The sequence below is a fragment of the Primulina huaijiensis genome, chromosome 18 (genome assembly GCF_012295235.1).
Source record: "Primulina huaijiensis isolate GDHJ02 chromosome 18, ASM1229523v2, whole genome shotgun sequence".
NCBI lineage: Eukaryota > Viridiplantae > Streptophyta > Magnoliopsida > Lamiales > Gesneriaceae > Primulina > Primulina huaijiensis.
This window is the reverse complement of record NC_133323.1, coordinates 18,097,164-18,109,088: the sequence shown is the minus strand read 5'-3', so window position 1 is coordinate 18,109,088 and position 11,925 is coordinate 18,097,164. Positions and strand designations below refer to the sequence as shown.

The 11,925-nt window shown below is 33.1% G+C and overlaps 1 protein-coding gene across 5 annotated transcripts; it reads left to right on the top strand.

The window, feature by feature from the left end:
* The first annotated feature begins 319 nt into the window (after positions 1-319).
* LOC140964197 (uncharacterized) lies at positions 320-5,691 on the top strand. Of its 5 annotated transcripts, XM_073423770.1 has the most exons (4): positions 320-3,418; positions 3,716-3,826; positions 4,178-4,219; positions 4,903-5,690. In XM_073423770.1, exon 1 carries the CDS (start codon positions 681-683, stop codon positions 2,907-2,909), a length of 2,229 nt encoding a protein of 742 aa, XP_073279871.1. In that variant the 5' UTR covers positions 320-680; the 3' UTR covers positions 2,910-3,418; positions 3,716-3,826; positions 4,178-4,219; positions 4,903-5,690. The 5 variants fall into 5 exon arrangements, with proteins under 5 accessions (XP_073279871.1, XP_073279869.1, XP_073279870.1 ...); XM_073423768.1 differs by having other exon boundaries at positions 320-3,826; positions 4,903-5,691; XM_073423769.1 differs by lacking the exon at positions 4,903-5,690 and having other exon boundaries at positions 320-2,924; positions 3,233-3,826; positions 4,178-4,220.
* Positions 5,692-11,925: the final 6,234 nt, after the last annotated feature.

The following is an 11,925-nucleotide window of genomic DNA, read 5'->3' as shown; positions in this document are numbered from 1 at the left end:
TATCCAGACCGAATATCTATCTTTGAAAATACCGAAGCTCCTTGTAGTTGATCACACAAATCTTCAATTCGGGGTAACGGATATTTGTTCTTGACTGTGACCCTATTCAACTCTCTATAATCGATACATAGACTCATAGTACCATCTTTTTTTTTCACAAACAGCACCGGCTTTTCTGTCTTTTCTTTTTCTTTTTACCAATTCAAATAATCAAATGGAAAAAAAATCTTAGAAAAATATCAAGCGTGTTCATGTTCTAAAAAAATAATAATAATAATAAAATTTAAAAAATAAAAATAATGCTGGTGGCAGATTTGCAGCATCCGCTGCCAGCAATTAAGGACGCTGCCATTCCAGGGTGCTTTTCTTTTGGTTTAAAAATAAAAATAGAATTTCAATGTCGATCGATTAATTAGGTATTTAGCCTATTCTGGGGGCCAGCGGAATGTTCCGAGAGAGGAAGATTGATGGAAGACGAGCCTGAATAGCAATTTTGGGCCGAAAGACCCGTTCTTTTGGTCTGTAGTCCCCCCTTTTTCAGTTTTGCTGGCACCACAGTCATCTTTCGCCGCCGCTGCGGTTGTTTCACCATCTTCCAATTTTCCCTGATGCTATGGACGAACAGCTGGCGGTTAGTATTTCTGCTGACCTGAAAACTACAAAGATCGAATTTTTATTTTATGGGTGCTTGCTTGTTCTCTAGAAATACGTCATTCAGTTTAAGATCTGGAATATTTCATAAGTTGGGTTTGTGTAGTAGGTGGATAACTGCTAAAAACAACTGCTTTTGCTATACGTTCAGTAGTGTCTCCGGAGTTTCATTGTTGGAAGTCACTGATTATGCCAGTTCAAATTGTGAAAGCAATTCGGAAAATGAATGCGATGTTCCGATACAAAGTATTGATCATGGTAAAAGAATTAAGTTGTTTTCTTGTGTTGCTAGAATAGCTAAGTCTCTAAACTGGTCCGTTGCAAGAAAAATACGGTTTACAGGAGCTGTGAAGAAGTATGGCTTTGACAATTCGATTATTGGTTTTAAGATTATTCTACATATATATTCTCGTGCGGGAATGGAGCTGGAAGTGTGTGCCTTGCTGAGGGATCTTATTTGTTATTATCGAGAAGCTGGGCTGGATTTGTTTGGTATGTTCTACACTGTATTTGATTGTCCTCATGAAGTAGAAGGATCAGTTGTTCTAGCAGATGCGCTTATCAAGGTTTTTGCTTCAAGTATCATTCTTGAAAATGCTGTTGATGCTTTCACCCAGGCGAAGAAAATTGGGGTTCAACCAGGCATTCGTGCAAGCAATTTTTTGCTTAAATGTTTGGTGGAATCCAATGAAAAGGAGTTCATTGTGACTTTATTCGAAGAAATGAAAAACCATGGACCAGTGCCTACTGTTTACACCTACACAATTATGATGAACTTTTACTGCAATAGGCATTGTGGCCAAGATGGAGTGCGTATGGAGCAAGCAACCGATATTCTGGAAGAAATGGAGGCTTCTGGTGTTAACCCTTCTATTGTGACATATGGTACATACATTCTTGGACTTTGTAGAGTTGGACTTATTGAGGTTGCTTTGAACTTTATTCACGAGTTACGAAGAAACGGCCAGCCGCTCAACTGTTATTGCTACAATAGCGTTATTAGTGCTTTTGTCAATAGAGGAGAACCATATAAAGCGTTGCAAGTTTTTGACGAAATGAAGACCTGTTGGATTGCACCAGATGTATATAGTTATAGTATTTTGATCGATGGTTTTTGCCGATTTGGAGATGTTGATAAAGGTCTTAGCTTGTTTGAAGAGATGGAAAAGTGTAATATTAAACCATCCCTTGTTACATATAGCTCTCTTTTAAACGGTCTCTGTAAGAGAGGATTAATGGATATATCATTTGATTTATTTAGAAAGGTTGGGAATTCTGGATATAAATATGATCAGCATGCCTACAATATCTTAATTGCTGGATTTTGTACTCAGGGAGACATGGAATCTGCTCATGGGATTTTAGAGGAGATGATAAAAAATAATCTCTCTCCTAACGCTGCGAGTTATGAGAGTTTAGTCCTTGGATTCTGTAAAATTGGTTCCTTTAGGAAAGCCTTCAAGTGTTTTGATTTTATGGCAAAAGCTGGTATTTTCCCCAATACTTTTATTTGCAACCATGTAATAGATGGATACTGTAATGAAGGGCTGATGGAAGATGCCTTAAAACTTACTGATGAAATGAAGAAACATGGAACAATCCCGAACACGATTACATATAGCATGATCATCAACATGTTGTGCAAAGATCGTAAAATAGAGAAGGCTTTAGAGCTTATTCCTGTAATGCTTAAATGTAATATGTTCCCTAATGTTGTAACTTATAGCATGCTCATCGATGGTTTTGCCAGACAAGAAAATCTGAGGAAGGTTGTTATGGTGTATTCAAGTATGTTGAAGGGTGGGATTACTCCTGATCCTGTCACATTCACAATTTTAATTAATGTCTTGTCCACCACGGGAAGGGTGAAAGAGGCGTACAATCTATTCAAGGAAATGATCTTAAAGGGTTTAAATCCTGATAAAATATCTTACACCTCAATGATAGCTGGATTTTGCAGGAGCAAAGATATGAGAGCGGCGTGGGAGTTGTTCCAAGAGATGATACTGAGGGACATTTTACCTTCTGTTGTTACATATACATGCCTAATTGATGGATTTTTCAAGGTAAATCGCATGGACATGGCTATTATGTTGGTGGAAGAAATGAGTCGTAAAAAATTGTGCCCTGATCCTGTTACGTACTCTGTTTTGATTCGTGGATACGGAAAACTTGGATTTGTGGACAGAGCTCAGCAGTTATACGATGAAGTGCGAAGGAAGGGAGTAGTTCTTGATACGTTTACCTTCAAAACATGAGGAACAATCCCTGCGGTAAGTTCTAAGAATGGCTTGAAAAACAGAATTTTTCTCCATTTACTTCCAAACAATTCCCTAGTTCCATGTTCCTGTTGAACAAGGGGAGACAGGAAAAGCCAAAAGAATGCTACCAACATTTCCTCCAGTAATATTTGACAGTCGGACACTGTTCAATTAATCGTAGTGTTGTCAAATAGTTACAACTTCTTCCTATATTTTGCGAATGAGAAAAAAAAAGTCACATTTGTCAAAATTACTGAATTCCTTGAAGCAACCTACACTTTTGATGTCTAGTTTGCCATTTCTCGACACATTTTTCTCAGAATCCGGTTAAATCAGCTCCGCCGACAACTCTTGGGCCCTGGCAAGGATATATTGAGGAAGTAACAGCGGAGGAGCATGCATCTCTCCTTGTTTTCGGGTCTCCTCGGCCCCATTTCTGGTTTAAAAATAGGCGAGCTCGAGGATCTAGGCACCAAAAACCCAGTCCTCTACTCGATTCCCCCCAGGTATGTTCTAATTGTTGTTTCGATTGTCCTGTTTCCCTCCATTTTATCCTTTTGTTTGCCTTTTTAGCTAACTGGAACCAGGATTATTCACTGGAAGTTGTCTCTGTTTTTGTTTGGTGGTGCTTCAAGTTTTGTACCTTATATTATGTATGGAAGACTATTAAAGTAGATCTTGCAAATGCAATCTAGACTCATTTTTTCACCATGAATACACTTCGAGAGGCTGATAAATTAGTTAGATCAAATTTAACCTTATTTAGCACATGCTCATGCTATTCAATTCACTGAAACCTGCAGGGTCAAATGAAGTTGTTCGGTACTAATGTTTATCCTAAGAATGGGTATTTGACGATGCAGTTTTCCAAAGGTGGCGAGAATGTAACTTTTGATGACTATTTCGACGATATGGTTAGCATTTTTTGTCCTTTTAGTTTTCTTTTCAATTGTTGTACTCCAAATATTTTTTTTAAATATGGGACACGGATACGAATACGACATGCAAATACTTGCGTCGGATACAACAAAATCCGTGTTGTTGACTTTTTGGATGTTTGACCAGTCAGATACGTTTTGGATACGATCGTTTTTCCCGATAAGTTTGGGCAAAATTGCAAATTTTAAAAGCTTTTGGTGTTAATTGAAAAAAGTTGAAATTTCTGAGGACTAAATGGAAAATAATCAATTAAATATAATTGGACTTTGGGCGTTTTAAGCATGCTGCACATCTTTGTAATCGATCTTTCTACCAATCTTTGTCAGGCCGGCGCTGCTTGCGTCCCTCGCCGCTTGCCGCTGACGCATGTATGCCCTATTGTTTCTGACTTTCTGCTCTACTCTATATAGTTTCTGACTTTCTTCTCCTCTAAAATATCATATCTTCTATTTTTAAAATTTACCATATCCGTGCAACATAGATTGTTGCTTAACCAAATTTGATTCAGGAACTTTATATTTGCTGCTATGAGAATATTGTTCAAACTCATCCTGTGTTGTGAAGTATAGCACAGATTTTTTGTTGTATATGACACTTTTTGGAGCTTATTTATTATCAATTGATTTGTTTCCTAAGAGAAGTTTCCACTCTAGAATGGCTAAAAGAATATAACAACATTATAACATTTTGAAAACACAAGTTAGAGAAAAAATAATACAAATTAGTCATTCCAATCTATCTTTAAAGTATGAGAAAAGGTAATTGAGAGGACCTTTTGCAAACTGTTTTTAAATGAACAGGAAAGAAGTTTACAGAAGCTCAGTTCACACATTATTTAAAACAGTAGGCAAGGATTTTCAAGCTGTATTTTGACTTTAGGTTCTATCAATACATTCATTAGCCTTTTCTGTTAATAAAGAACGTTATGCTGCAGTTCATAATCTGAGTTGATAAAAACGTACTTTTTATCTCTGCGGATGTTTTTCTTCTTTGGATTCTGTTTGTTTTTGTTTGATGTTTAATGTCGTGTATGTAACTTTCTGCATTTTAGATAGTCTTTTCAGATACATGGCGGATTGGAACAAAAGGTGAGAATCCTGAAGAATTACTTCAGTTTCCGAATGAGCTGAATTTGGTTAGCCTGAAATTTCTCACTTGCATTTATTAGGAGAAAAAGGTTGAAACAATGCATTGATGATATTTTTCAGAAAATACAATTTTTGTATATCGAGCAATGAAGTGGTAGTATGTAGCTGATGTTATTTTATGAATGTATTAGGAAGGGTTTGATTTCTTTATTCTCTTGGTGTACCCAATGTACTTGTACTGTAACTCTCTTTTTTACCATTTCCTGTCTTGGGTCCAAGGAAAAACATGCCGGGGTATGATTTCAAGGGTCGCATTTGTGGCATGTGATAGCAGCAAAGCATTGTCTGGAACCATGAAACTCTTGGATCCAGAGTCCCCAAAAGTTTGATTCAATACGAACTCCAACTGATGTATAAAAGTTGGTGGAAGTGACCCCGATTCGACGTTCAGCTAGAACTGCATTCCCTTTTCTTTGATTTTCATGAAGTATTTCCCTTGATTTTAAAATAACATCCTTTTAGTTTGGGTCATGCGTCAGACGCCTTCTTTATAATTTACATGTTCTTTTTGGACTCAACATTACCCTTATTGACAATTTAGGACTGTGCTTTGCCTCCATGCTGTTTTATTTTACAATCGGACCCTCTTAAGTCTGAATCAAGCCTCTGGCTTTTTATTATAACAAGCGACTAGAGCATATGTATTGTTAGAGTAAATGTCACGTAAGTCATCTATTGGTTAAGGAAGCTATTGATTCAGTTATAATGAACAGTCATCATTTTAATATAATTTATATTTCATTGTTTTTTTTTACTTTATCTGTATACCCATACATTCAACATAGATAAAGACTTTGATTATATTTTAATACAAATTAATCGTATTTAGATGTTGAAACTCGTTTGTTAACACTGTATATTCTAAATTTGTTTATAGTCGATAAAGCCGCCTAAAAACAAGGATAAATGACGCCTGAGCTTGAGACTAGTTTTTGTGATTTTGTGTACAATGTTATTTGGTTGGGGCATAGAGATGTCCAATCTTGCAAATGAGTAATCATATGATGATTATCTCGAACAATCTTTTCTCAGACTTTCCAAGTGGTTGTCGTTCATCGAGAGAAAAAGTTCATGATTATGATTGTACATCATTAGTTTTTACTATCCGGAACAAAACAAAGGCTCTATATACTAGGATTGTGCTCTGACTTGTTTACCGACTCCGCGAGGGTAACAAGGTGGCGAGATTGAGTGCGATTGCGACATGAGTAGGAGTCAGTGCATTGTAGTCGGGAATTCATCGCTCACCTACGGGTGTGGATATTCTATGTGATCTAACGAAGTACTAGTTCATGAAATCTCTGGCCAGAGTGTAAGATGTACATTAAGGACGAGTTCTCCAGTGCATGCGATGACACTATGTATATTTTATGAATGTATCACATAGCTATCGAATCTAATATGTAACCCTCGATGAACCAATGGTTGTAGATTCGATCGAGATATATGAGATGAAGGGACCGTACTGTACGTTAATCATAACCGATTGTTTTTTTGTAGACACTATCAATGATATCTAAGAAATCATGTGGTGTAACTACTAGACTCTCCTACCATGATTCGATTAGTTTAATTAGAAAAAATGATTTTTGACATTCTCGTGATTAAATGTTGGTACATAGAATGAGGTTATTTAGGGTAAGCTCGAATAAAAGACGAAGTCATGAATCGCAAAGAGTTGTGAACCCACGGCTAGTTGTATCCTTGAACCATTGAGGGTCACACAAGTATTAGATTTTTTCACTTTAAGACAATAAATTCAAATAGTTGAATTTATATAAAATTTTGATATAGTAAATTCAAAGAGTTGAATTTATGGAAAATTGAAAGTTTAAAATATGAAACTTAAATGTTGAATTTGTAAAAGATTAAATTAAATGTAATTGGAGTATGTATAATAGGCAACATGTTAATTAATTAAAGTTCTTAATGGACTTTGAAATATTAATTAATTAAACTAGTTGGACTAGAATGAGTGTAGCTTTCAAATTTTGGTTCTCCACTTCCGTATACCAAGAACAAATTCTTAGTTCTTCTCAAGTACTTAAGAATGTTTTTCACTACTTTCCAATGCAGTAGACCGAGATTCGACTGATATCTGTTTGCAACACTCGGTGCATATGCAATATCAGGTCGAATAGATATCATGCCGTACATAATACCGCCTATGGCAGACGCATATGGAATGCGGCTCATAGTTTTTATCTCTTCATCAGTCTTAAGACACATAGATTTGGATAGAGTCACACCAATGAGACATTGGAAGATATCCTGAATCTCATCAGTATGGTATCGAAAAGTGTTCTCGCCTTGTCCGAGATTATTTCTCTGATGTTCCGACATTTAACGCAGAAGAATTCCAACAACAATTTCGAATGCGAAAAAATTTATATGTTCGCATAGTCAATGCCTTAACAAATCAGTCAAAGTATTATCAGTTGCAGGGAGACGCATCCGCAACTGAAAAAAAAAAGTTTTCGCCACTTCAAAAATGCATGACGGCTATTCGAGAATCGGCATATGCGCTCCCCACCGACTCATCGGACGAGTATGTATGGATGGGTGAAAGAATTTCCCTGGATTTCTTGGTCAACTTCTGCCGATGTGTAATCGATTTGTTTGGGACCCGATATTTGAGGAAACCCAATGTTGCTGACATCAATGCTTGTTTGAAATGCAAGAGCAGAAACATGACTTTCCTGAAATGATGAATAGCCTTGATTGCATGCATTGGGAATGGAAGAACTGCCCATCACTTGGAAATTTCAGTGAACTAGAGTCGATTATGGCGTCCAACAATAACTATCGAAGCGATCGCATCTGCAAACTTGTGGAGATGACATGTTTTTTTTTTTTTTTTGATATCTCAGGGTCGCTCAAGGATATAAATGTTCTTAACGAACCATCGTTATTCAACATCATCCTACTAGGAGATGATCTGGATGTTAATTTCACTTTATTTTTCTAATCATATTCAAAACGATACTATCTAACGATGGTATCTACATAGAATGGACTACGTTTGTCAAAAGCTTTCAGTATTTAGGATCCCAAGAGAAGAATTCAAGGAGAGGGCATTTGGAGTTCTCCAAACTCGTTGGGCTATAGTTAGAGGTCTTATGCGATCTTGGTACAAGAATAACTAAAGGAATATCGCATACACCTGCATTATTTTGCACAACATGATTATTGAGGATGAGAGAAATGCATCGTTCAATTAGTCGGATGAAGACTCTCATTCACCGACACGAATAATGATAGGATCTACCCAAGAATTCCGGTAGTACCTCCAAAATATAGCGAGCTCGTGATAGATAAGTACATCATCGGCTTCGGGCCAACTTGGTTGAATATATCTGGACATGCTACAAATGTGATTAGTGGAAAATAAATTTATTATTAACTATTAAAATTTTAATTTTGTTGTTTTTATGATTTCATTGTAATGTTTTTATTGTCTAATGTTTCACTGTTTCTTTTTAAATAAATAAATTATTTATCGATAATATTTTAGTGAAAATTTTAATTACATTTAATAATTATATTGAAATTAATTTAATATTTAAAATTAATATATATTATTAATAAATTAATTAAGATGAAAACATAAATATATAGTTATGATAGTATATAAATAAATATTATAAATAAAGATAGTAAATAAAAAATATAGAATGATGTGTGAATTAGTGGGAACCAACAAAATGTTATTTTTTTAAGTTAAGAATTATAGGGGGATGTTTATGGAAGTAGTGGGTTTTTAATTTTCGATGTGACGATGTTGTGGTATTATAGATCTTACAATCAAGCTAGTTAGGAGTAGTAAAACATGGTGTTTTCCAATTTATATCATAATCTCTCCCAATATATTTATGTGATGTTATGTGAAACTATTTTCTTGACTGTCATATATGTAAAGAAATATAAAAGAAATATTTGACCCATGAATAGAGATGTAAACGAGGCGAGTCAAACATTATCAGGCTCGAGTTCGACTCGTTTAGGATAAATATATAGGCTCGAGCTTGATTCGAGCTTTTATAATTAAGTTCGAGCTCGGCTCAATTGAAAATTATTAAGAATGCGAAAAGCTCGAACTCGATTTGTTAATAGTTTGTTTATCATATTTAATGAGCATGGCTCAAGCTCAGCTCAACTCATAAGCAGGCTCGTTTTTTATCTCATTAAAAAATCTTATTTTCGAACTTGTTAAACAAGCTCGTTTTAGAGATCTTCAAGCATTTTAATTTTTAGTCAAAAGAACAACTAAGATATGATAATTTAAGGGGTATGCTTCTCATTTTATAGCATTTTCAATCTCCATTTTATAGCATTTTCAATCTCTTAAATTTCACTAAAATAGCAATGTGAGACAAAAATTCGTAGCCCAAGAAACTAGGCGAGTTCCGAGTATTTTGTGAGCAGATTGATTCATTTATATCCCTATCTCAATTTACTTTAGGATTTGATTTAGGATTAGTACTAGAAAATGATGTTCCAATTTATTATACCATAATATCCGCCATTATGTTGGTCTGTGATGTTATGTGAACCTATTTTATTGTCTGCCATAATATGTAAGGAAACATAAAAGAAATATTTGACCCACAAAACATGGAATTATTGAGTGTGTCCAAGTAAAGCAATTACCATACAACGGACAAAAAGACACCCATCACTGAACACACCGACCGACAAAGATCTCGATTTCTGACGCCAAAATAATAATAACTAATAAAAAATAGATGTGGTATATTTATTATTATTTTAAATTTGATCAAATAATATTAAACAATTAACACGAATATATTTTCAATTTTGAAAAGTTTTTCGATTTAAAAAGAAAGTTTTGGTTATATTTTTCTATGTAAAATATGGAGTGATTTTTAGTCGGGTAAGAAAGATAATTATATAATTAAATATTTTGGTGTCTTATACATTAGTTATTCTAAGAATCTCATACTTAATAATATAATATAGATAATAACAAATCATTAAAAAATAACAAAATAAACGTTCACCAGACATATGTATACATATAATAAAACATAAAAAGACACTTAAAAAACATAAAAAGAAACAGAAATCGGTAAATTGCATTCCCTACTGTTGAACTATGTCACTTGTGCAATCTACTTGTATTATTTTATATAAGCAATTATTAAATTCAGTAAATATAAGTGCTTACTAATTATTTAATTTTTTTGATATAGTGTAATACATTTATTTAAATTTAAATATTATATAAAAAATTATTATATAAAAATTATTTATTATTTTTAGAAATGAAGATAACAATCTTTTAATATTAAATTATTTTTTTTACCATTGCATTTGAAATTTTGATGATTGGAACAATTATTAATAAAAAAATAGAAAAATATATTTATAAAATCATATATTATTTTTTCAATAAAAAATTTTAATAATAAATACATATTTGTCAATAAATCAATATTCTCTTCATTTATTAAATAAATAAATTTTAATATACAAACAATCTGTTTTAAAATTGGTATCAAAGCGAGCTCATGGACCGGACCGCTTTATCGGACAAATACTCAGACTAACTGTTCAACTCTAACCAGTCATACATTTACAAATGAAGATGGAGACAACAACTCAAATCGTTCAATGACTTTTAGATGAAGTGTCAAGTATGATATCTTATCAACTCTCAATTGACATGAATGTTTATTTAAATGTCAAGAGTCAATCAACTTTTTTCGGAGGCTAAAAGCTCCTAAATCGTAAAAAGCANAACAAAAATTCGTAGCCCAAAAAACTAGCCTAGCTCGCGAGTTAACGAGTCGAATATTCTTAAGATCGTGCTCGGCTCGATAAGTTTAACAATCGATCTCGAACAAGCTTTTTATCGAGACGAGTTCCGAGTACCTTGTGAGCAGATTGATTCATTTATATCCTTATCTACAAAACAAGTTATTATAGAGTTGGTTCAACTAAAGCCTTAAAACGGTCTTTTTTAGGAATTGATTTAATATTTATTTTAGTATTTTATTTAGGATTAGTACTAGAAAATGATGTTCAAATTTATTATACCATAATATCCGCCAATATGTTGGTGTGTGATGTTATGTGAACCTATTTTATTGTCTGCCATAATATGTAAGGAAACATTAAAGAAATATTTGACCCACAAACCATGGAATTATCGAGTGTGTCCAACTAAAGCAATTATCATACAACGGACAAAAAGACAGCCATCACTGAACACACCGACCGACAAAGATCTCGATTTCTGACGCCAAAATAATAATAACTAATAAAAAAAACACACGTTGTATATGTTATTCTTATTTTAAATTTGATCAGATAATATTAAACAATGAATACGAAATTATTTTCAATTTAAAAAGAAAGTTTTGTTTATATTTTTCTTTGTAAAATATGGAGTTATTTTTAGTCGGGTAAGAAAAGTAATTATAGAAATAAATATTTTGGTGTCTTATAAATTAGTTACTCTAAGAGTCTCATACTTAATAATAATATAATATAGATAATAACAAATCATTAAAAAAATAACAAAATAAACGTTCACCAGACATATGTACATATAATAAAACATAAAAAGACACTTAAAAAAACATAAAAAGAAACAGAAATCGGTAAATTGCATTCCCTACTGTTGAACTATGTCACTTGTGCAATCTACTGGTATTATTTCATATAATCAATTATTAAATTCAGTAAATAGAAGTGCTTAGTGCTTACTAATTATTTAATTTTTTTGATATAGTGTAATATATCTATTTAAATTTAAATATTATATAAAAAAAATTTATATAAAAATTATTTATTATTTTTAGAAAAGAAGATAACAATCTATTAATATTAAATTATTTTTTTTACCATTGCATTTGAAATTTTGATGATTGGAACGATTATTAATAAAAAATAGAAAAATA